The sequence below is a fragment of the Phyllostomus hastatus genome, unplaced genomic scaffold (genome assembly GCF_019186645.2).
Source record: "Phyllostomus hastatus isolate PE091 unplaced genomic scaffold, TTU_PhHast_1.1 phas_contig_5, whole genome shotgun sequence".
In the NCBI taxonomy this organism is placed as follows: Eukaryota; Metazoa; Chordata; class Mammalia; order Chiroptera; family Phyllostomidae; genus Phyllostomus; species Phyllostomus hastatus.
Genome location: NW_025333897.1, coordinates 2,220,250 through 2,241,075, shown reverse-complemented (window position 1 = coordinate 2,241,075; position 20,826 = coordinate 2,220,250). Strand labels below are relative to the sequence as shown.

The following is a 20,826-nucleotide window of genomic DNA, read 5'->3' as shown; positions in this document are numbered from 1 at the left end:
GCGGGGGCCGCTGTGGGCTGCAGGTTGCACTAAGTCCCACCCTGCCACCCCCAGAACTTCATCACAGCCGAGGAGCTGAGGAGAGAGCTGCCCCCTGACCAGGCTGAGTACTGCATCGCCCGCATGGCCCCGTACCAGGGCCCTGATGCGGTGCCTGGTGCCCTTGACTACAAGTCCTTCTCTACAGCGCTATATGGCGAAAGCGACCTGTGAGGCCCCCACGGACCTCAACACCCCATCCGAGCACCCCATCCTCACAGCCTCCAGGAGGGGCTGGGGGAGCCCCTGTCCCTGCTGCAGGACCTCCTTGGTCCTGTTCCTCTGACTCTGTATCTATGCAAAGCACTCTGTGGGTCCTTTCTGGGGGGCGGTGGGTGGGCAGGGAGGGGCTGGGGCAGGTTCTCTCCTCTCTCTTTGTCAGTTGGCCAGGAGGTTCTCTCCCCCTCCCCCTGGATAGGGGTGCAGGAGACTCTGGGGCCAGCACTTCTGGTCTGGTAAATATATATGATGTTTGTTTGTTTTTTGTAAACTGTGTAGAGGGTACAGTGGATCCCACAGCAAAACAGGTCCCCTGTGAGTCCTAGGAATACCTGCCACATCCTGCCCCTTCCTTTGCTCCTGAGGTCCCTTCAAGGCCTCCCACATCCAGGCCAAAGCCCTACGTGGCCCTATGTGCCTTGTCCAGGAACTGCTCATGCCTGCGATGGGCCCAGCAGAGGGCGCCACAGCTACCCAATAGGAAAGAGGACCCCACCCTGCTCGCTTCACCCCTCTCCCCTTCTCTGCGATTGCTGGGTGGGGGTGGGGCTTTGTGGCGTTCAGCCCCCCACCCCCCCCCCCCTGCCCCCTTCTGCAGCAGAGGAGTGGGATGAAGCAGACCCGCCCTCTGCCCCCGCCCCAGTCAGCTCCCACCTTGCTTGGTCTGGACCTCCGTCTCAGATTTTCTAAGGGCCAAACCAAAAGAGCAAAACAAAACAAAAATCACAAAAAAAGCTATAAAAAATTTAAAATCTTCAGAGAATTACTATTTACTTTATTAACTTACGGATTTATTATATAAATATATATTCACCTAGCAACAACACGTCTCTGCCGCCTCTTACTCTCTTAATGAAGACATCGCTGACTTGCCCCGCCCCCTGTCCCTGACTGGTTTCTTTCCGTTGTCTGTCATAGGGCGTGGGCTCTGGGGACCCTCCTGAGGTGGAGGGTGGGCTGCTGGCCTGGCTACCTGTTAGTTGATGGTTTTGTTCCTCCCCGCCCCCCACTCCCCTTTTCTTTTGGTTTATTCTGATTGATAATTTTTTTTCTCGGTTTCTGGATAAACCACCCTTCTGGGGACAGGATAATAAAACATGTAATATTTTTAAGGAGTCTACAGTGTCCTCTTTCTCCTATCTCCATTCTCCACTTTCTAGCAGAGCTGTGACAGACCACCTCTTCCCGGAGAAGGCGGGCTTGGGGGGGACCCAGTCCTGTTCGAGGTGTGCAGCGCTGACTAACGTGTGTCGCCTGGCCAAGCAGGGGCGGAGAGCAGAGCACAGATGCGCTGTGACTTGCCCAGCGTCACCCAGCCGGGGAACTGTGGGACCAGAAATTAACTCCAGGCAGGCAGCTCCCGAGGCCACTCTTGAGCCACCGCCCAACGTCAGCATCAGCCCCCATGCCAGGCAGGGAGGTGCAGGGTGGCCGGAGGCTGGTGTTGCTGGGAGCCCCGCTGCTGTGGGGTGAATGAGCCTGGTCCAGGCTGACAGAGGGGAGACCGGGGCTCCCAGCAGCTCCAGCGACACGTGTTCCTGTGCCAAATCCTAGGAGAAGGTGGCCACCTCCATCCACTGGGCGAAGGAAGACAAACAGGCTTGAGGAGGGGGTCTCCTGGGACGGCTGCCTGCGCCCCCTTCCCCGTCTGTCCAGCCTGGGCTCACCTGTCTGCGGGTCAGGCACACGACCCCCTCGCCCCCATCCAGGTGCCTGCTGCAGTGGCCTGCGCAGAGAGGGGCGGGTGAGCACCACCACCCCAGTCCCCCTGCCATGGGCGGCATCCTCCCCAAGTCCCGCCCGTGCCAGGGTGGCACTTACGGAAGATGCAGGTCAGCTGAGCCACGCAGGACACAAAGCGCTCGAAGTCCACACGCAGGCGGCTGTCCCGGTAGCGGCTGGTGAGGGCCTGGGTCAGCTGGTTGTTGAGGTGGAAACCTAGGAAGAGCCCCCCCTCAGTGTGGCGCCCACCCTGACTCCATGGGGAGACAGTGACACCACAGGAGCTTGTCCCCACCTCCTCCACCCCAGCTCTGCTCCAGCCCAGCTGTGTGTGGCTGCAGGCCCCGGTCTCCTCATCTGGCAGTGGGGGCTGTAGCAGCCCGGACCCCAGAGGGCCATGTGAAGAAGGCTTGGGACAGTGTCGTGTAGCAGCTGTGTCAGTGTTACTCCTGGAAACCACAGGGTTTCTGCTAGTGGCCCCGGGGAACATTTCTGTTCAAAACACTCTTGTCCCATATGGAGTCAGTTTATACTCCACAGCAGGGGTGATTTTTAAAGTTCAGAAAACATCTCTAATGAGGAATTTAAACAGACTTCTCAGAGCTGCAAACGTTGGTGCTTCCGTGTCGCAGACAACCCTGTGGGACTGGAGGTTGCGGGGTGACTCCTGGTCCCACAGGGCCAGGTAAACAGTTTGAGGATAATTTCATGGGCCTTTGCTGCCTCGTAAATCCCATTTTCTCCCCACTCTGCATTCATGTAATTAACATCCAGTGCCATCACATTTCTGTGCTCAGAAGTCGGGTTGGGGGGCCTGCAGCCTCATCCGGACGGACAGGTGTGAGCTCTGGCCTTCATCTTCCCTCAGGGTGGGGCTGGGGGTCAGGAGGGGGGCTTCTGTGCCAGAGCCACAGGACATCTGTGCGTGCGCACACGCACGAGAGTACGGGAGAAGGGGTTGCCGAGAGCCCCTCAGCTGCCCCTCTGGAATTCCTGTTTTCTTCATGGAGACTGTCAGCTTCCTCTGACCACTTTTGTGGGCTCTATGGCCTGCAGTGCCTGGTGTCTGGCATCCTGCCCAGGGTCCCCGGTACCAGTGAAGTCCTTCACCTAATTTACTGGGCCCTAGTGACCATGACCTACCTCCTGGTTACTCCTCCCCACGGCCCCAGTGGCCCGCACAGACTGCACCTCACCTCCCACTCCTCCCCCTCCTCCACTTGGACCTTGGGCCTCCTGCCTCCGTTGCTCGTGCTGTTCCCTCTGCCCAGAATAGCAGCTTCAAGCTTCTCCTCTTGGCTCCCACAGTGCTCTGGGCCTTCCCCACCCCAACAATGGCCATTCTGCGCTGTCACTGTCATTGGTAGCTCAGGCCACTCCCAGACTGAAGCTGTGGGGGCTCAAGAAAGGGTTTCTAGTCCCCAAGTTCAGCCAGCGCAGGGCCTTGAGCAGCGCAGGTGTTCGGGGAGTGGCTGTGGAGCCGAAAATGTGCTGGATCGGCGCAGGTGGCTTCTCCCGCCAGTCCCCCACCCTGAGACAGCACACCTGTTCTGGGGCCTTGGCACTTGCTTCCCCCGCACTCCCTCCTCCAGACAGCTGTCACTCCAGCCTCGCACACCCTGACCCTGGACTTGCTTCTCTCTCTTATACATATTTAAAATTTTTTAAAGAATCAAGGTCCTTACGACACCTCATAAGGCTCTCTTGTCTCCCCCACCACCATCACCAATCTTTCCTCTGACCACCTCCTCCCCACTTGGCTTCAGCCACACGGGCCCTCTGTCCTCAGCTCCATCACAGGGCGCCGCCTCCACTCCGCTCGCTCTGCACCAGCCTCCTCGGGTGCAGGCGCACACCTCAGGGCCTTGGCACTGGCCGTTCCCTCTGTCTGGAGCACTCCTGGCCCGGTGTCCCCAAGGCTCACTCCTCCGGTCTCTGCTCAAACCCCAGCAAGGCCTTCCCTGACGGCCCTGTCTCACCCACCCCACCCCTGCATGCCCAGCACCCTCGCCTGTTTTCTTCCTTTGCCCTAGCGCTGCTCGCCACCTGACCTTGACCTTGTTCTGTTTGTACTTGGTACCTCCCAGAAGGGCAGTCCTTCAGGAGCACTCGATCAGTTTTCTTCCGTCCAGAACACCAGGCACGTATCAGGCGCTCAGAGATGATGAATGAACGCTACACAGTTGCATCGTGCCCTTCTCTCTTGCCTCTGCTTCTGTCTGTCCGGGGCCCCGTTTCTCACAGTCCCACGTCTCCCCATCTTCTGACTCCATCCCTCGTTCTCTGTCTCGGGCTCCTTTCTTTACACGCAGGTCCCTGGATCTTCACCCTCCCCGTGTCTCACCAGTCACTTCCCTTGGGGTAAGTGGGTGGGGATCTGGGGGTTCCTGTCATTCTCCCCCAGCCCCACCACATAAGGAGGAAGGTTGCATTCTTGCTTCCCCGTGTCAGAGGGAAACGGAGGCTCAAGGAGGTGGACTCATGCCCAGGGCCCCCAAGGAGTGAGTCAGCAGTTAGGGCTCCAGCCCAAGCTCAGGAATTCAGGACAGTGCCACAGTGCCCTGGAGACCAGGGCCAGCTCCCAGAGGCCAGCTCCCACGCCCGCCCCAGCCCACCCCCTCTCGCACCCTCCCTTTCTCACACACAGCTCTGCCCTCAGCCTCAGGGCCACACAGTCCCTGCTGAGAGCTGGCAACGAGCTAGGGTGTCAGCTTCCTGGAGCTCAGCAGCTGAGTGGGCTGCTGGGACTCGAAGAGGCCGGGGCCAGGATGGGGAGCTGATCCTGTCCCCATGACCCACTCCAGGCCCTCTGTCCATACCTGCAGCGTTCAGCGCCAGCCTCAGCTCATGGGAGTTCATGGTTCCAGAGGCGTCCTGGTCAAACTTGTCGAATATGGCCTGGATGGGGAGGAATAGGTCAGTCCCGCCCCCAGGCACCTGAAGAAGGCTCAAAGGGGGCCTCGGTGACCAGACAGCCTGGGTTCCCACCCCAGCTCCCTTCCTTCCTGGCTTCATGCCCTGGGGAAGCAGCTCCACCACTTTGGACCTCTGTTTCCCAGTCTGTAAAATGGGCTCAGTAGTAACAGCATTACCTAGGTGCTTTGTGGTGTGGACATGTTAAGACGACCCACAAGGGGCCTAGTGAGAGCTCAGTAAATAGTGCCCTATCACCATTCTTAGTCTAGAGGGGCCTGAGACCATTTTCTTCTCAACATGGGTTTCGGGGTGGGGGCAGGGGGAGGACCACCACCTCCCATTGCTAGATGAGTGGAGTTCTGCATGGGAAGTTACTAGCCTGAGATCACAGCCAGAAAGGGGCTGAGCTGGGAGCCTGTGCTGAGCTGGTCAGTGCACCTTACCTGCCACTTTCGGAGATGTCCCCAGAGCTCCTGGAGGTGGTGCAGGGCCAGGCTGCACCCGTGCTGGAGACAGGACATCTGGTTAAAGTCAGTGTCCCCAGAAGGGGAGCAGAGGCCCCAATATCCCCACCTCCCCACCCAGGCACGGCCCCGTCACACACCCCGAAACACTGCAGCAGCTGCTCACAGGTCCGAAGCCCAATCTCTCTGGGAATCCAGGTGTGGGCCCTGGCTACAGGAAACAGAGACCCTGAACTTCCTGTGGACGGGCTGTCCTCGTGCGCCCTGGGGATGACTGCATCCCGTTTCACAGAAACGGAGGCACAGAGAGCCAAGGACTGCCGGCAGCGAACAGGGCTGAGATTCGAGCCCAGGCGAGGGGGGCGCTCTGAATGCCGGTAGCAGCCACACTTCCCGCCTCTCGCTTAGAGCAGGGGGGCTTATGAGCGGCTACGACCCTGGCCATCGGTCCTGCCACAGGACCCACGTGTGAGGAAACACCCTCAGGCTGAGCCCAGGGCTCCTGTGGCCTGGTTCCCAGCACAGCATGGATTCATGGACGTGGCTGCCCCCACCCCGGCCCCACGAGGCCCACTCCGGTCACCAACGCACCAGGCTCCAGGGCGATGCTTAGTAAGGTCTGGAGCTGAGGGGCACTGAGCTCTTCCTCCTGGTCAGGGAGAGAGCAGGCTGTGAGGGCGGTCAGAGAGGAGCCCTGGGCCCAGCCCAGACAGCGTGCTGGGCAGTGCTGGGGACACAGCAAAGACTGAGGGAGCCCAAGCCTGCCCTCTGGTCCCCGTGGGGTCCCTGGAAGGGGGTCAGGGCTGCAACAGAGAAGCCCGGGGTCATGGGATCCCATAGCAGACATGTAGCTGACCAACCCTGGGAGTGTCAGGAGAGCCTTCAGACAAGGGCACAGGGGAAACATGAGGCCTAGTCTGGGCAGGGGGCGGGGATGGCGGGAGAGAACTCGCAGGCACAGGCCTCGGTGGGAGAGAGCTGTGAGCATTCTGAGAGAAGGAGGTCACAGGTGAGCACAGCCAGGGGGAACATTAGACATTCGGGGTAGGGAGATGTTCTCGGGGAGGGGCGGCACCCCCTTGGCCCATCCCCCTCCTCACCTCTCCTGCCAGCTCCTGAAACAACTGCTCCAACCCCAGCTCCAGAGGGATGTTGGGGCCCTGCCGGGTGGGAGGGGTTTAGTGGTGGCCCAGAGGGCCCCACCCCCACCCCACCCCGTCGTACCGCGTCCCGGAGCAGCCCCTCACCGTGAGAGCGTGCAGATCGGCGCTGATCACGTCGTCGATCTCCCTGCAAATTACAGACCGAAAGTGGGGGAGGGGGCTGCTCACCCTGCGCCTGGGGCTTCGGGGGACAGGGTCACAGCAGGGAAACTGGGTGGGGTCTAGGCAGGATGCCGGGACCCTGGGCTGACCCTCCCGGGCTGTGGCTTCCGAAGGCGGGTCAGCACCGCCCCCCACCCTTAGGGCATTGGGTCTGGGGGTCCCGAGGGCGGGTCTGGGGGCCCGGGCTCACACGGCGGTGTGGCGGCGCTCGGAGAAGACACGCAGTGTGAAGTCGGCCTCGTCGCCGGCACGGGCGGTGCTGGGCACCACGAGGTAGTGGCCCGGGCACAAGCGGCAGCGGCGGCTCACGTCGCGACGGGCGCAGAAGCGTGAGCGCTCCGCGCACAACAGGCCCCGCAGGTGCTCGCGACTGTGCGGGGAGTCCCAGAGGCCCAGCAACTGGGGGGCGGGCACGGCGTGACCATGACCGCCCAAGTTCACCCCACCCGGCCCTCCGCATAATGCGTCCCTCCAGACCGCCCCTACAAACCCGCTGGATCACCCATCACGCCAAGCACGCCCCAGGCCATCCCTGCCCCACTGCAGGTTGTCAGAGGCCCTGAGGCTGGTTCCAGGATAGAGTCTGGGATCTGGGGTCCCATCGGAGACCCACCTGCTCGGGGATCTGTAAGAAGGAAGACCAAGGGGAGTGGGGGAGGGACTCGCAGAGCCTCAAGGTTCCTTCCCTGCCTGCCCACACCCCTCCCTCTTCTGATTCCACCCTCATTAAGCCCCTGGCCCGCAGTCCCTGTCCAGGCCCCTCTCTCTGACCCCTCTTGGACCCCTTCCTCTCATCTGTGCTTTCTCTGCTCCTCGTCCCTTCCCTGATCCTCAGCCCCCCACCCCTTTTTCTAACTCTTCCCGACCCTTTCTGACCCCAGCCTCTCTGTGGCCCCCTAGACCTTGGTCTCTCCCTGACCCCCTCTGATTCCCTGGACGTTAGCCAGAGCCCAACCCCCGCCCCCTGCGCCTGCCCTCAGCCTCTCCAGCTCCTCTCCGCCTTCTGGGATGCCCCCAGGGCTCCCTGAGCCTCCAGGCCTCCCCGCTCCCTGTCACCTCCTCAGCCTGGAGCCCCCTCAGCCCGGAGCCCCACCTGGAACACGTGGAAGCCCACAGTGAGGTACGTGAGGCCCTGGGCCCACAGGCTCCGCCGATTGCGCTGGATGAGTGACAGGAGGACGGTGCACTTGGGGACTCGGCCCCCTCTGGTGGAGCCCCAGCGCCCCCAGGGCCCCTCGTCATCCTGCTCCTCCTCATCAGGCTCCAGCAGCGTCAGCCGGAACTGGGGGTTGGTCCAGAAGGTTTCTGGTAGAGGAGAAAGAAATGGGGCTACCTGGCCTGCCACAGCCCCCTCGCTTGCCTCTCAGAGTCCCCTCCAGGTCTCACCGGCAGCAGGCTGGCCCCCGCCAGAGTTGAAGCCTCGCACCCAGCGGCCTTGGAAGATGTGGATGTGCCAGCCCCCTCCCGCCGGGCTGGGGCCCAGCACCTCAGGGCTCAGCGAGCAGATCTGGACGGTGTTAAACTGCTGGAGGAAGTCCTGCAGCTCCATCCTGGACAGTGGCCTGCAGTTAGACCCTGCCCAGCCCCCAAATCACATGGCCCCCCAAATTCCTCAAGCATTGCCAATACCCTTCAGCCCACCAAACAGAATGACCCTCAACTCTCTGAGCCCTCCAACTCCTCCAGATTTCCCCAAGTCCTCAGAAATGCCCCCCAAAGAGCCAAGATCCACAGACTCCCCTCAAGCATCGTCAAATGGGTTTCAGCCCACAGACACTCAGTCACCAGCAAACACCCAGCAGCCCCTCAACAGTGCCAACCCTCAAGAAATGCCCCAGTGCTGCCAAGCCCCTCAATCACCCTCCTCACCAGAACTCTCCATCCTCCTTCTTCACCAGCAGGGCGTCTCGCCACTCGGCAGGGAGCATGTCCCAGCGTGGGCAGCTAGAGAAGCCCGGGGTGTGAGGCATGGGTGGGTTGGGCCAAACCCCCCCCACAGTACCCCAGATCTCTCTTACCTGTCACTCCAGGCCCCGGTCCACTCCACACGGCCCCATGGGTTCCGCAGCCGCAGCAGCCGCACCTTGGTGAAGCCCAGTGACACCTGAGAGCGGCGGCAGCATCAGTGGGGGTTAGCACCTGGGCACCCCTGCCAGCCCACCCCCGGGGGGTGCTCACCTTGTGCGTGCCTGTGACGGAATATGCATGGCCCCTCACCAGCCCGTCCTCTGTACGGTACTCACCCCGATCGCTCTGGGCGGAGGACAGGGAGAGGATGGTGAGGCCGTGTCGAGGGACAGGAGGGTGGCTGTTTCTCCCTGTCCCCTAACCTCCTGCCATCAAAGCAGAAGTGAACCAGAGCACCCAACTAACTGACACAGGGATCCCAGAGAGGGTGGGAGTTGGCCTGTGAAGGTGAGAAAGGAAGCACAGGGAGTTGGAGACAAAAGACAAAAAATAGATGGAAACAGGGAGACGGAGACCTAGAGACAAAGATACAGGTCAGTCCTATCTGGTGTGGCTCAGCGGATTTAACACAGGCCTGTGATCCAAAGCGTTGCAAGTTCAATTCCCAGTCAAGATACAGGCCTGGGTTGCAGGCCAGGTCCCCAGTAGGGGGCACATGAGAGGCAACCACACATTGATATTTTCTCTCCCTCTTTCTCCCTTCCCCTCTGTCTAAAAATAAATAAATACAATTAAAAAAAGAAAGAAAGAAAGATACAGGACAGAGGGATATTGAAAGAGGCAAAGAAACACAAAAGACAAAGCAAGGAACTGAGTCCAGGGCTAAGTAGATGAATGAATGGGTTAGACTGACTCACTGAATGAACAAGCATGTAGTTGGGTCACACATGAACATATGACCCAAGATGAGCCCATCAAAATCAATACTGGGCTTTCGCTGAGATTCTCAGGAAGAGGTACTTTTCTTTTTTACCTCTGGGGTGGTGGGAGGTAACTGTGCAGGGGAGGAGAGCTCTTCCCCCCGCCCCCACGTTGAGGGGAAAAGCCTCCTAAGAGTGAGGCTAATCCAGAACCAAGAATAGGAAAACTTTCACAGTGTCTGCTAAGCACCTGGATCCAGCTGTGCCTGAAGCGTGTTAGTTATGAAAGCAAATAAATATCCTTCTGACTTGCTCGTGTTTGATTTGTGAGAGAGAATCAGCCAACAGTGAAACAAAGGACACAGGATGCCTCCCCCTCCAGCTGTGACTGTGCACTCATGCCAGTGGGGGGTCTCCACAGGAGTCCAGCTCTCTCACCAGGGCAGTGGCACCCACGAGGGACTCCTTGGCCAGGGCATGGCGCAGAACCAAGAAGAGGCCTGGAATGTCTTGCCTCAGGTACAGCACCTCGCCCACACCACCTGTGAAGTCCACGAAAGCCTCATTCATGTGGCCTCCTCGCATCGCCTCGTAGGAGCCATGGAGCCTGCGGGAGCAAGTCTGGCATGGGGGGTCTGAGGCATGTACAAGCACCTCAGGATCTGGGGACCTGTGTCTCAGGGTGTGGGGTCCCAGGGCCTGTTCCTGAAATTTGCACACTCCTGAGCTGGGGGACTATGGCACACCCTGGAAGCCTTTGGACTCTGGGCCACCAGGACTGCATGATTTGGGGATCTCAGGAGAGCTCTGTCAGAAATTGGGCACCCTGGGGCTGTGTCTGGTGCTCAGTCTCTGGAGATAGATGTCTGCTGTGGGGGTAATCCCCATAGGGCTTTCGGATCCACAGGATGGGGAAAGCAAAGACTCAGGGTCCCAGGGCTTACACCCAACACTTTGGGGGTGCTTTCGGTTTCTCAGCGGATCAGGAGATTGTCTGACATTACCGTTTCCCCAAGGAGATAAATGTTAGGTTCCATGACTCTAGGGCCTGATAAGAAATTTCAGGCTCTTTAAGAATTCTGGGTGTTTGAGGGGTCTCTGAGAATGTTTTGTGTGATGCTTTGGTGGAGGAAGGTGTTTACCATTTGGAGGGCCTCAGGGGATAGTGTGACACTAGGCCCCAGGGGCTGTGACTTGGTTTAGGATCTTTAGCTGGCTGTCTAGAAGACCCCAGAAGTCAAAGGGCTCCAGGGTCCCATGGGGCTGGGGCTTCGGGATGCAGATCGGGGGAGGGGGATGGGCCCTTACTTGGCGTAGGCCTTCTCCAGAAGCGGGGCCCAGAACTCATTCCGCTGTTCTGAGCGCAGGAACATCAGCTTCCCCTCACGCACAGGTAGCTTGTCGTCCACCACGACGTCCACCCAGTGGCCGAACTGCCAGAGCTGGTGGGGGAAGGAGCAGGGCCCTGGCTCTTGGCTTCCAACCCCCACCCCTCCTGGGCCCCAACCTCTGACCCCTGGCCTTGCTGTACCTGTCCAAAATTCCAGCCCCCAGGGAGTGGTATCAGCTATGAAATTCATGTCACCTGGGGGAAACTGAGGCACAAACAGAGAGGGCCAAGCTTTACCTGGAAGTGGAAGATGCCAGCGTAGCCGTCTTGGAAACCCTGACCAGGGGGCACCACCCGGCACAGGAGCCGGGGGTACAGAGTGAGGGAAGCGGCCGCCGCAAGAAACCAGCAGTTACCTTGGAGGAAAGAAGGAGACTAAGGCCGGGCCGGAGAGAGTGCGGGGACGCTGAGGAGCGGGCAGGCGGGCCCGCGCGCACGGAGGCGGGCGCGGAGGGCAAAGGTGTCAGGGTCCCAACCGCAACTTGCAGGCTCTGAGGGCTCTAGAAGCGTTCAGTGGTCTCACCCAGACTCCCCTGACACACGTCTGTCCGGCTCATATCCTCACAGATGAACTGGGGCTCGGCACAGAATTCCTGGGGGAGACGGGGCTTCAGGACTCAGCCAAGAAGGGGCCGGAAGGAGCAGCTGAGAGGTCAGATGCCTGAGTCCCCCCTCCTGCCCTCACAGCTCCGAAGTAACGAGCGCCTCCAAAGCAATGAGAGGCTCGTAAGCCTGTGGGCAGGCGGCAGGCTTCCCAGGACCTTCGCGGACCCAGGATGGCTGAGCCTGCTCTGAGCTGGTTCCACAGTGACCCCTCCTCCCTCGGACCCAGAGCACAGCCCCCAGCCCCTCCTCCCTCAGACCCAGGATCCCAGGCCCCCAGCCCCTCCTCCCTCGGACTTAGAACACAGCCCCTAGCCCCTCCTCCCTCGGACCCAGAGCACAGCCCCCAGCCAAACTTTACATGGGGCCTCATCCATTTCACCCCTTTGGCCTTCTCTGAGTCTGGCCCTAGCTGGTCATAGCCAAGGGCATCAGGGCCAGCAGGGAAGTAGGGATCACGAAACAGGATCCCCTCGTCCAGGCAGGCTGCTCGGATTGCCTCGTAGCTCTGGCCTCTAAAAGGCTTCGGGTCCCAGGATCCAGGTCCTGCCTCTTCATCTACCAGCTGGATGGTGACCTTCCCGCTGCCACACGCCATCTGAACGCTCTGGGCTGCCCGGCCGGCCCCAGGTCCTTTAACCCCCTGAGTCACGGGGGTGGGGCTTCCGCTCCTTCTGAGTTCCGATGGGGGTCTTTAGGCAGTGAGAAGCCTTCCCTCGTTAATACTAATTGATGGTTTGGGGTGCAGGAGAGCATGGACGCCTGTTCACTGGTTTCCTCCCCAGGGCGTGGGGCCTTCAGTTGTGGCCAGGGTAGCAGCTTAATAGGCTTGGTCAGCAGCAGGAGAGAAGGAGGGCAGAGCCTAGGTAGGACAGGACCGGCTGCTGCCGTGGGGGTCCCTAGAAGGCCAGTGTGAGGGCCAGTTTCTGCAGTCTTGCCCCAGCGGGTCTCCCTCTGCAGTCCCGGGAGGGCAGTGTGCCCACTGCTGTGCCCCTCTCCCCCTCTTTCCCCCCCGACATTCCCTCTCTCTGCCTGCCAGTGTATCTCTTCTCCGTCTCGGCCTCACTCTCTCTGCCTGTCTCTCTCTTCTTCTTTCTCTGTTTTTAGCTTGTTTGTCTTTGTCTCCATCTCCCTTGTCTCTGTCCCTCCCTCTTCGTCTCCCTGTGTCTCTGTTTCTCACTGTGTCTGTCTGTCTTGTGCACACCTCGCTGTCTGTCCCTCTCCATCCTGCTCTCTGTCCTTGTAACCCTCAGTTATCCACAGTGGGGCCCTGAACCGCCTGGATCGCCTCCTCAACAAGGCGGACCTCAGCCTGGTCGCCCAGGCAGGGCTGACCACGAGAGGCGGCTCTGGGCTGGGAGCTGGGCCCACTGGTGACTCGACACCCTGCACTGCCCGCATGCAGCTCAGAGCCTGGGGGAGCAGTACTTCCCCAAAGGGATGCTGGGGCCATTGGAGGAAATGGGCAGAATCCCTTCTGAGAGGCCAGGAACTCACCGGTTTTCTTCCCAGTGCAGGTCTGCTGCCCTGGCAGGACTCTGTCACCTCTGTAGCATCCAGATGTGCCTCAGCTTTCTGGTATGTTTCCCTCCAAATGGACCAATAAATATAAAATGGGCTTTCCTCCTGTAGAATTGTCAAGACCATCCCCACCCAAGTGAGGCAGGTGACAGCGGTGGGTAGGAGCCAGAGGGCCGGGATTCGAATTCCAGCGCTACCACTCAGGTAAGTCACTTCACCTCTCTGTGCCTCAGTTTCTCATATCTATAACGGGGGCAACAATAGGACGTGCCTCAGAGCATCATTGTGAGAAGCAAATGGGTTAACATGTGGGACACGCTCAGAGCAGTGCCTGACACAGAGTAGGTGCTCCGTGAACACCAGGTGTGATGGCCAAGAGCCGAGTCCCATCCATGGCCACCCAGCCCCCCAGCCCCTGTCTCTGCCACCTCACAGTCACCTCCTCCATCCGCTACATGTTCACCTTCTCACCCCAGGAGGTCAGAGCCCTCTCCCCTTTTATCTTCCCCAAAGCACCACTAACAGCAGGAGGAAGCTTTTAATAACCCCTGACTGACGTCTTGCAGTAACCAGGAAACAACTGCTGGTGAAAACTGCCCGTCAGATCACCAGGCCTCTGGTCCGCCGCCTTCCCGCCCCTCCCCATCCTGGCCTCTGCCCCTCCCAGCTGCCTGTTGCTGCTGAGTTGCTGGGCTGTGTGGTCACATCTCACAAACATTCTCTTGATCATCACTCCCCATCAGCACCCCTTACACCCCAAATATGCCTTCCCCAGCCAGCAGAAGAAAATGCGCTGATGACTTTGTACTGGATGTCTGCTGCTTTGCGAGCCCAGCGCCCTCTACCTCTTTTTCTGGAATCAACGCCCCCATTATGTTTTAGGGACCCATCCACTTCATGCTCAAGCCAGGCGGCCCTGGTAGGGCTAGCCCCTCACCACAGCTCCAAGGAAGGACGTTTGGCCCAGACCTGCCCTTCAAAGCAGCGCACTTTCTGGCCACGCCCCTCGGCCTGTGCCAGGGAGACTCAGGGCCGGGCTTCTCTGTACCTGGGGCATTGAGGGGGGAAGGGGAGGGGAGGCAGGCCGGGAGTGGCCCAGCTCTACCGGAGAAGGAGGATGACGCGGAGCAGCGCACAGCCGGGCGATGGGGAGAGAGACAAGTGTCCCAAGAGCACAGAGCCCTCAACTCGGATGTGCTGAAATCAGACTTTTACATTAAAGGAGCCAATAAATTCTGCCTTCTCTTTTTCCCAGTTCTTTTTTTTTTAGTTAATTTTGTTTCATTTTGTTTTATGTATTTTCTCACTAGCAACCGAAAGACGCCTTCGCAATTCATTGGCATGAGTTCCGCAGCAATGCACCGGCCTGCGGGTCCCCGGCGGAGTGAGGGAGTGAGATCCGACACAGCCGCGGGGCGAGGGACCTGCCTGGTGCCGGCGTCCTGCGTTGGCGCCCCCGTCGCCGTACATAACCAACAAAGTGCAGATGTTCATCTTCACTAGGCTACGGCGGCACTTGAGCCACTAAAAAGGGGTGAGATTCCGCCTAAAACACCGTTATGGAAATGGAGAGCCCCCTCTGACTCACAGAGAGAGCAGACATTTGTTGCACAAACAACAGCGAATGCTCGCTGTTGACCGTGTTCTTGCCGTGACTGTGCACCACGCACTGTTCTAAGCACTGCACAGTGTGATCTCACTGAGTCCCCACGGGAGCCCTGAGAGGGGTCTCCGGCAGCTCTGGCTGCCACAGCAATCACCACAGCCTGGAGGCTCGCACCACAGATGCCTACTTCTCAGTTCTAGAGCCTGGGAGGGAGTCCCAGGGGGCGCTGCCAGAATGGCTGGGCTATGGGGGGCAGACTGCTGTCCCCTTGCTGCACCTTCCCATGGGAGAGCTCCGTTCTTGCTCTCCTCTCAGGGGCCCTGATGCTGTCATGGTGGCCCCACCCTCATGGCCCCACCGAAATCCAATTACCCCCCAAAGCCCTCAGATACCATCCCACTGGGGGTTAAGGCTTCAACATATGAATTGGGGGGGGGCACACTCAGTCCATAGCAAGAGGTAAGCCTCAGACGGATCTCCACTTTACAGAGGAGGAAACTGAGGCCCAGAGAAGTGTGGTGCTTTGTCCATGCCCTCACAGTTGCAGAATCAGGGTTTAAATTGAGTGGTCTGGCTTGCCTATCACAATGAATTGACTCTCAAAGGATTCAAAATATACAAAGAGCTCCTATAAATAAACAACAGTGGATCCAATAGAAAATGAGCAAAAAAAAAAAACCATGAATAAGCAATCGCAGATTGAGTGGCAAACAAACACGTGAAATCATGCTCAACATCAAAGAAATGCTAATTAAGATCATATGAAACACCATGAGGTTAGGAAGAACGTTAGGAAGTCTGAAAATGCCAAGTGTTGGCAGGGCCGTGGAGCCATGGGGCACTGGTGGGGAGGTGGAGCTTGGTGCGAACACTGTGGAAGATGGTCTGGCGTTCCTCAGTCAGTGTCTGCCCTGTGACCCAGCGATTCCACTCCCAGGAGAATGTATCCTGAAGAAATACATGAACATGCGTCCCAGGAGATGCGTGCAAAAATGTTCGTAGCAGCACACTTTGTGACAACAAAACCCTGAAAACAACTCAGATATCCACAGTCAGCCACTTGAGAGAATTCATACAAGAGAAGACAACACAGAAGTGAAAACTGGATGGACTACAGCCACAACCAGGCTGTCTTAGCAGTGTAATGTTGAGTGAAAAAAACAAGCCTCAGAAGAATACCAGTGGTGTCACCCTGTTCTTTAAAAAGTACTTATCAGCGCAAAGAATTTTAAACATAAAGCAGACAAAACAGTGCAAATCCCCCACATCCCTATCCTCAACAACTGTTAAACTCAAGCAAATCTAGCTTTACCTACGCCCTGTCCCACCCCTCTTACATCGTCCTGAAGCAAATTTCAGACACCATTTTGATTCCTCAGTAACTTTTTCAGTGTATTTCTCTAAAAATATGAAAACACAGAAAATCATAACTTGAATACCACTGCCACACCAAGAAAATTATTCACGTACAATCATCTCTTAAAATCACCAGTCTGTATTGACATTTCCGATTGTCTCATAAGTGTCATAAAAGTGTTAGCAATTTATTTGAATCACAGCCCAAATAAGGTGGATTCACTGCAATTGCCTGACATGTTTCTTAAATCTCTTCACAGCAGCGACTTCCAGTTGGTGCGCTGCAGTGGAGCGGCACACTGGCGCGCCCCGAGCATTTTCAGACCATGCAGTGTCTCACTATTTCGTCAGCAGCACGCACCTCTTTTCCCTGAAACTGTAAAATTTAAAAATGACAGCAGCCACCACAGTAATAGCCATCTAGTGTAAATGAATAAAAATTATACCTATTTTTTGTCAGATTGGCAAAAATATCATATATTTTTTGGTGTGCTACAGAATCTATAGTTTTTTTTTCTTTCAGCTTTTTTTTTTCTTTCCAATTATCTTGCTGAAGACCCAGATCGTTTCTCCTGGAGTTTCCCAGTCTGGGTCTGGTCGGCATTTTACCTCGTGACATTGAACACATGCTTCTGTCTCCTGTCATCCCTGTAAACAGAACACAAGCTCTGGGTACCTCTTCGGGCACAGGATGGTCTCTGGGCAAGATGACGTCCTAGGAAGTGCTTGGCTTCTGCACCTGGCTGCGTCTGCATTTGCGAGGTTAGCCACAGGTGCTCACCACCTCCACCCGTTGAGTCAAGATGGGGATGGCAAAATAGTGATGTTCTGTTTCTAGCATTTCACCTTCATGTAGTGGCTGGACTGTTGATTAAAGGGACTCCTCCTCACCTGCTGTTCAGTTGCCCTAAGGTATGTTTCATAAAAGAAAGAAGCTACTCTTGTGACCCTTTCCCTTTATTTACCACTTGTCAGAGCATCACTTATTTATTAAATAGTGTACATGTCAGAATTCCTTTTGTTAAAAAATTAATATTTTATTTATTTATTTTTAGAGAAAGGGGAAGAGAGGGAGGAAGAGAGGGAGAGAAACATCGATCCTCGAGAGACGGGGGACCTGGCCCTGACTGGGAATTGAACCAGTAACCTTTCACTTCAATTCCTAGGATGATGCCCAACCTACTGAGCCACACCAGTCAGGGCCAGGATGCCTTCTGAGAGCTTTCAGTACAACACACTACCTGGTAGTGAGTTTGTGTGGGGGAAAAGCTTACCTTTCTAGGCAGCTACTGATACCTTCCAAAAAGACCTGATATGAGACCGTGAGTAACCTGGCTTATGTCCACTTGCATGGGAGGCCAGTGTGCTGGAGAGTGAAGACCACACAGAGGGAGGCAGAGCTGAGACCCGACCAGCCCACCAGGCTAGAGACAAAGCAGTTGGTGATGGTTAACAGCAGGCAGGGGAAAAGGAGGCTCACAACCTGTTCTGTAAGTTTGACGCGGTCCCAGCAGGCTGGCCTTCTAGGTGCTCTGAGTTCACCTGTCACAAAAGGTGCAGTTGAGGTAAACTTGACCATATTAGTTTTTTATCCTCACCTGAGGACATTTTTTAATTTTCATTGCTTTTAGAGAGAGAGGAAGGGGGAGAGAGAGAGAGAAACATCGACTGGTTGCCTTCTTGTGTGCACCCTGGTGATCAAACCTGTAGCCTGGGCATGTACCCTAACCAGGTATCGAACCCATGACCTTCCATGGTCTATGGAATGATGCTCCAACCAACTGAGCCACACTGGCCAGGGCCTGGCCATGTTCTTGAGGTCCATATTTAGTTAGCCGTATAGCTGGCATCAGGTGACCAGCATGCTTCTGGAACTAATAACTGAATGCAGGACCATGTAGAACTCATGCTTCAGGAGCCACTCCTGACAGTGAACCATGGAGGCTGATGCACTGTTCAAACAAAGGGGGGAAGTGTCAATGGTATTTTAGCCAATGCCACATGCTACCGATTTCACCAATGACAGCCCATTTTTAACACACACTATGCTAATTATTAATAAGCCACTTAATATACAAACGAAAACCCATTTCTAACACTCAAGCTAATTAATGAAGCCTTTGGGGCTTCTCAGAGATAAGTAGTCGAAGCCCTTGCAGTAATTGCCTATTTGGCTTTTGATCAGATGCTGGCTGACTATTCTGGAATGTATATTCCAGCTCAGGGCAACCGATATCATTTAAAAAATGACACATTTTGAGGGAAAGATTTTATTTATTTATTTTTAGAGAAAGGGGATGTCTTATCTGGGAGACCGAAAAGGAGGGAGAAAGAGAGGGAGAGAAACAGTGATGTGAGAGAGAAACATCAATTGGTGGTCTCTTGTACGTGTTCCAACCAGGGACTGAACCCACAGTCCAGGCATGTGCCCTGACCTAGATGGAATGGGCAACCTTTTGCTTTGCCAGATGATGCCCAACCCGCTGAGCCACACTGGTCAGGGCTGACACATATTTATATCACTCTGTGTATTAGGTTGAGTTCCTTAGAAACAGACTGAGACAAAAAGTTGCATGCAGAAGGGTTATTGGGAAGTAGCCTCAGGCAATACTCCCAAAAGGAAGTGAAGGGGACAGGACTGGACAGAGAGGAAGGCCCACGCACAGCCTGGTGGGAAGGAAGCCTCAGAGGATGCACCCAGGAGCTCAGGGGCTGGGGTGGCCCCTCAGAGTCCTCCCACATCGAGGCAGGGGGCCAGACCTTTGTTTCCCAGTACCACCCGTCGTTGGCACAGATGATCCCCTGGGAGGGGCAAAATGATGGGTAAGCAATTGGCTGTGGCCAAAGGCACCTCGGGGGTGGGGAGGGGGCACCCGGTGGGATATGAGCTGCCCCAAGCCCAGCGTTTCCTGCCTCTGTCCACTTAGAGGGCTTGTGCGGGGAACTTCCTTATAAGTTTGTAGCTATTTCAAAATCAGAACAAATATTACTAAAAATGACTGTACTGATCATTAAAAAATAATTCTGCAGGCTGGGCTGGCCTTGTCTCCTCCATGCTGGTTTGGTGGCCTCATGGAGACCTCAAACACTGGGGACGGAGGGGCAAAGAGTAGTGATAAAGCTTGAAGCTATATCAACAGAAACTGGAATGAGTTACCAGGAAGACAGAATATTTATATTATCTCCTTCTTATTATATGGGGAGAGTTAACAGATAACATTTAATCCCTGACTTTGATAATTAAGCAACCATAGGTTCAAGCATGTGCCTAAAAATTTTGTAGTTAATCACTAGCAGAATGAGAACAGGACATTTAACTTTCAAGTCAGTGGAATAGCATAAAAAGAAAAGAGAAGAATAAAAATAAAGTAAAAATAAATAAATACTGCTGAAATTTTTTAACAATTGGGAAAAATCAATGTAAGCCTTACTTCATTATACAAATTACCTCACTCTACACATCCAATAATTCCAAATGGATCAAAGACCATGTAGAAACCAACTGAAATATAGTTACATTGTGACATTCTTTTGAGTTTAAAAAGCTATCGTAATAATCAAAAAAGGAGAAGAAAATATCTATTTGGCAAAAGTCAAAAAACAGAAAAATTTTGGAAACCGCAGAAAGCATGCAACTGACCTAAGCAAAGGCTGCATGTTGGTTATAGCAATAACAACACAACAAAACTGCAACGCACCAATTTATACACGCGTGTAAAACGTACTAGGGTAAGTCAACAAACAAAATTACATGACAGTGAGGGTAGCACAGCCCAGCGAATATGCTGGACAACATTGACTCATACGCTTTGTATTCATGAGCTGTATGGTGTGTGAACTCTATCTCAGCTGTTACTTAAAAAATCCAGTGGGGACTATACTTTGGGGGAAAGAAGGAGCTTTGAAACCTTCATTCTAAAGTGTCTCTGAAGAAAAGTGTAATAAGTAGGACTTACTGCACTAGAGATTCATGTGCACCATCAAGCAAAAACACAGTGTTATAGTAACACAGACTTAGGATGGGACAGAGAGAGAAGCTAGGAATTCACACTGTCGAGGTCGATAGCTTGGCGCCTGCGTAGGCTGCCCCCTCACAGTGATAACTCGGCACCAACAGGTCGTTCAGTCAACACTCTGAAAAACAGATCAATTCTAGATGGATTACAGAATAAAATATAAAGTATACAAAGAACCAAAACTATCTTACCTCAGAGTTGAAAACAATTTTACAAGTATTAAAACCAACATATGAAATTGCAAGGGAAAGACAGTAAATGTGACTATGAAAAAATCAAAACTCCTGCACATCAGAAAAGCTTCGGAATGATATTTAAATGCAAGTGGTAACACGAAACAGGGAAATAGGTGCAACATGCTTGCAGCATCGTTAATAAAGAATTCTGACAAACAAATACTCAAAACTCCATAATAGTGATATAGATATAGACAAAAGCAGTAAAATCTACTGATTAAATGTGAAGAAGTACATTAATAAAGCATTTAAAATGAAACAACAGTGAGATATTTTGGCTGTAATACTCAAAATCAACAAGTGTATCATTAGCCCATTTTCTCTAGGGAAACAGCATGAATATTAATGGATTGATTCATTACAGGAATCAACGCATGCAGTCATGGAGGCCGAGAAGGGCCACAGCGCTGTCTGCAAGCTAGAGAGCCATGAGAGCCTGCGGCACAACGCAGTCCGAGACTGAAGGTCTGAGCACCAGGGAGCAGATGACACAGATCCTGGTCCGACTCTCGGGCGGAAGGCCTGAGAAGAGTGGGGTGCAGAGGGACACTGGTATAACTCCTGGAGTCCCGAGTCCCAAGATCC

The 20,826-nt window shown here is 55.2% G+C and overlaps 2 protein-coding genes across 4 annotated transcripts in view; one reads left to right on the top strand and one right to left on the bottom strand.

The window, feature by feature from the left end:
* ACTN4 (actinin alpha 4) overlaps positions 1–1,370 on the top strand; it is a 72,243-nt gene extending 70,873 nt beyond the window's left edge. For both annotated transcript variants that reach the window (XM_045846634.1, XM_045846633.1), the window contains exon 21: positions 55–1,370. In XM_045846634.1, coding sequence (XP_045702590.1) covers positions 55–213 — 159 coding nt within the window. In that variant the 3' untranslated portion in view covers positions 214–1,370. The remainder of the gene's footprint in view (positions 1–54) is intronic.
* Positions 974–13,510, bottom strand: CAPN12 (calpain 12). Of its 2 annotated transcripts, XM_045846636.1 has the most exons (21): positions 13,004–13,510; positions 11,427–11,496; positions 11,141–11,259; positions 10,822–10,955; positions 9,952–10,120; positions 8,864–8,938; positions 8,704–8,789; positions 8,555–8,629; positions 8,072–8,235; positions 7,779–7,990; positions 7,299–7,310; positions 6,876–7,084; positions 6,608–6,650; positions 6,461–6,520; positions 5,952–6,009; positions 5,501–5,571; positions 5,340–5,402; positions 4,800–4,878; positions 2,080–2,196; positions 1,926–1,984; positions 974–1,835 (listed from the first exon to the last, which is right to left on the bottom strand). In XM_045846636.1, the coding sequence occupies exons 1-21, from the start codon at positions 13,151–13,153 to the stop codon at positions 1,809–1,811; spliced, it is 2,052 nt and encodes a 683-aa protein (XP_045702592.1). In that variant the 5' UTR covers positions 13,154–13,510; the 3' UTR covers positions 974–1,808. The 2 variants fall into 2 exon arrangements, with proteins under 2 accessions (XP_045702592.1, XP_045702591.1); XM_045846635.1 differs by having other exon boundaries at positions 974–1,984.
* Positions 13,511–20,826: the final 7,316 nt, after the last annotated feature.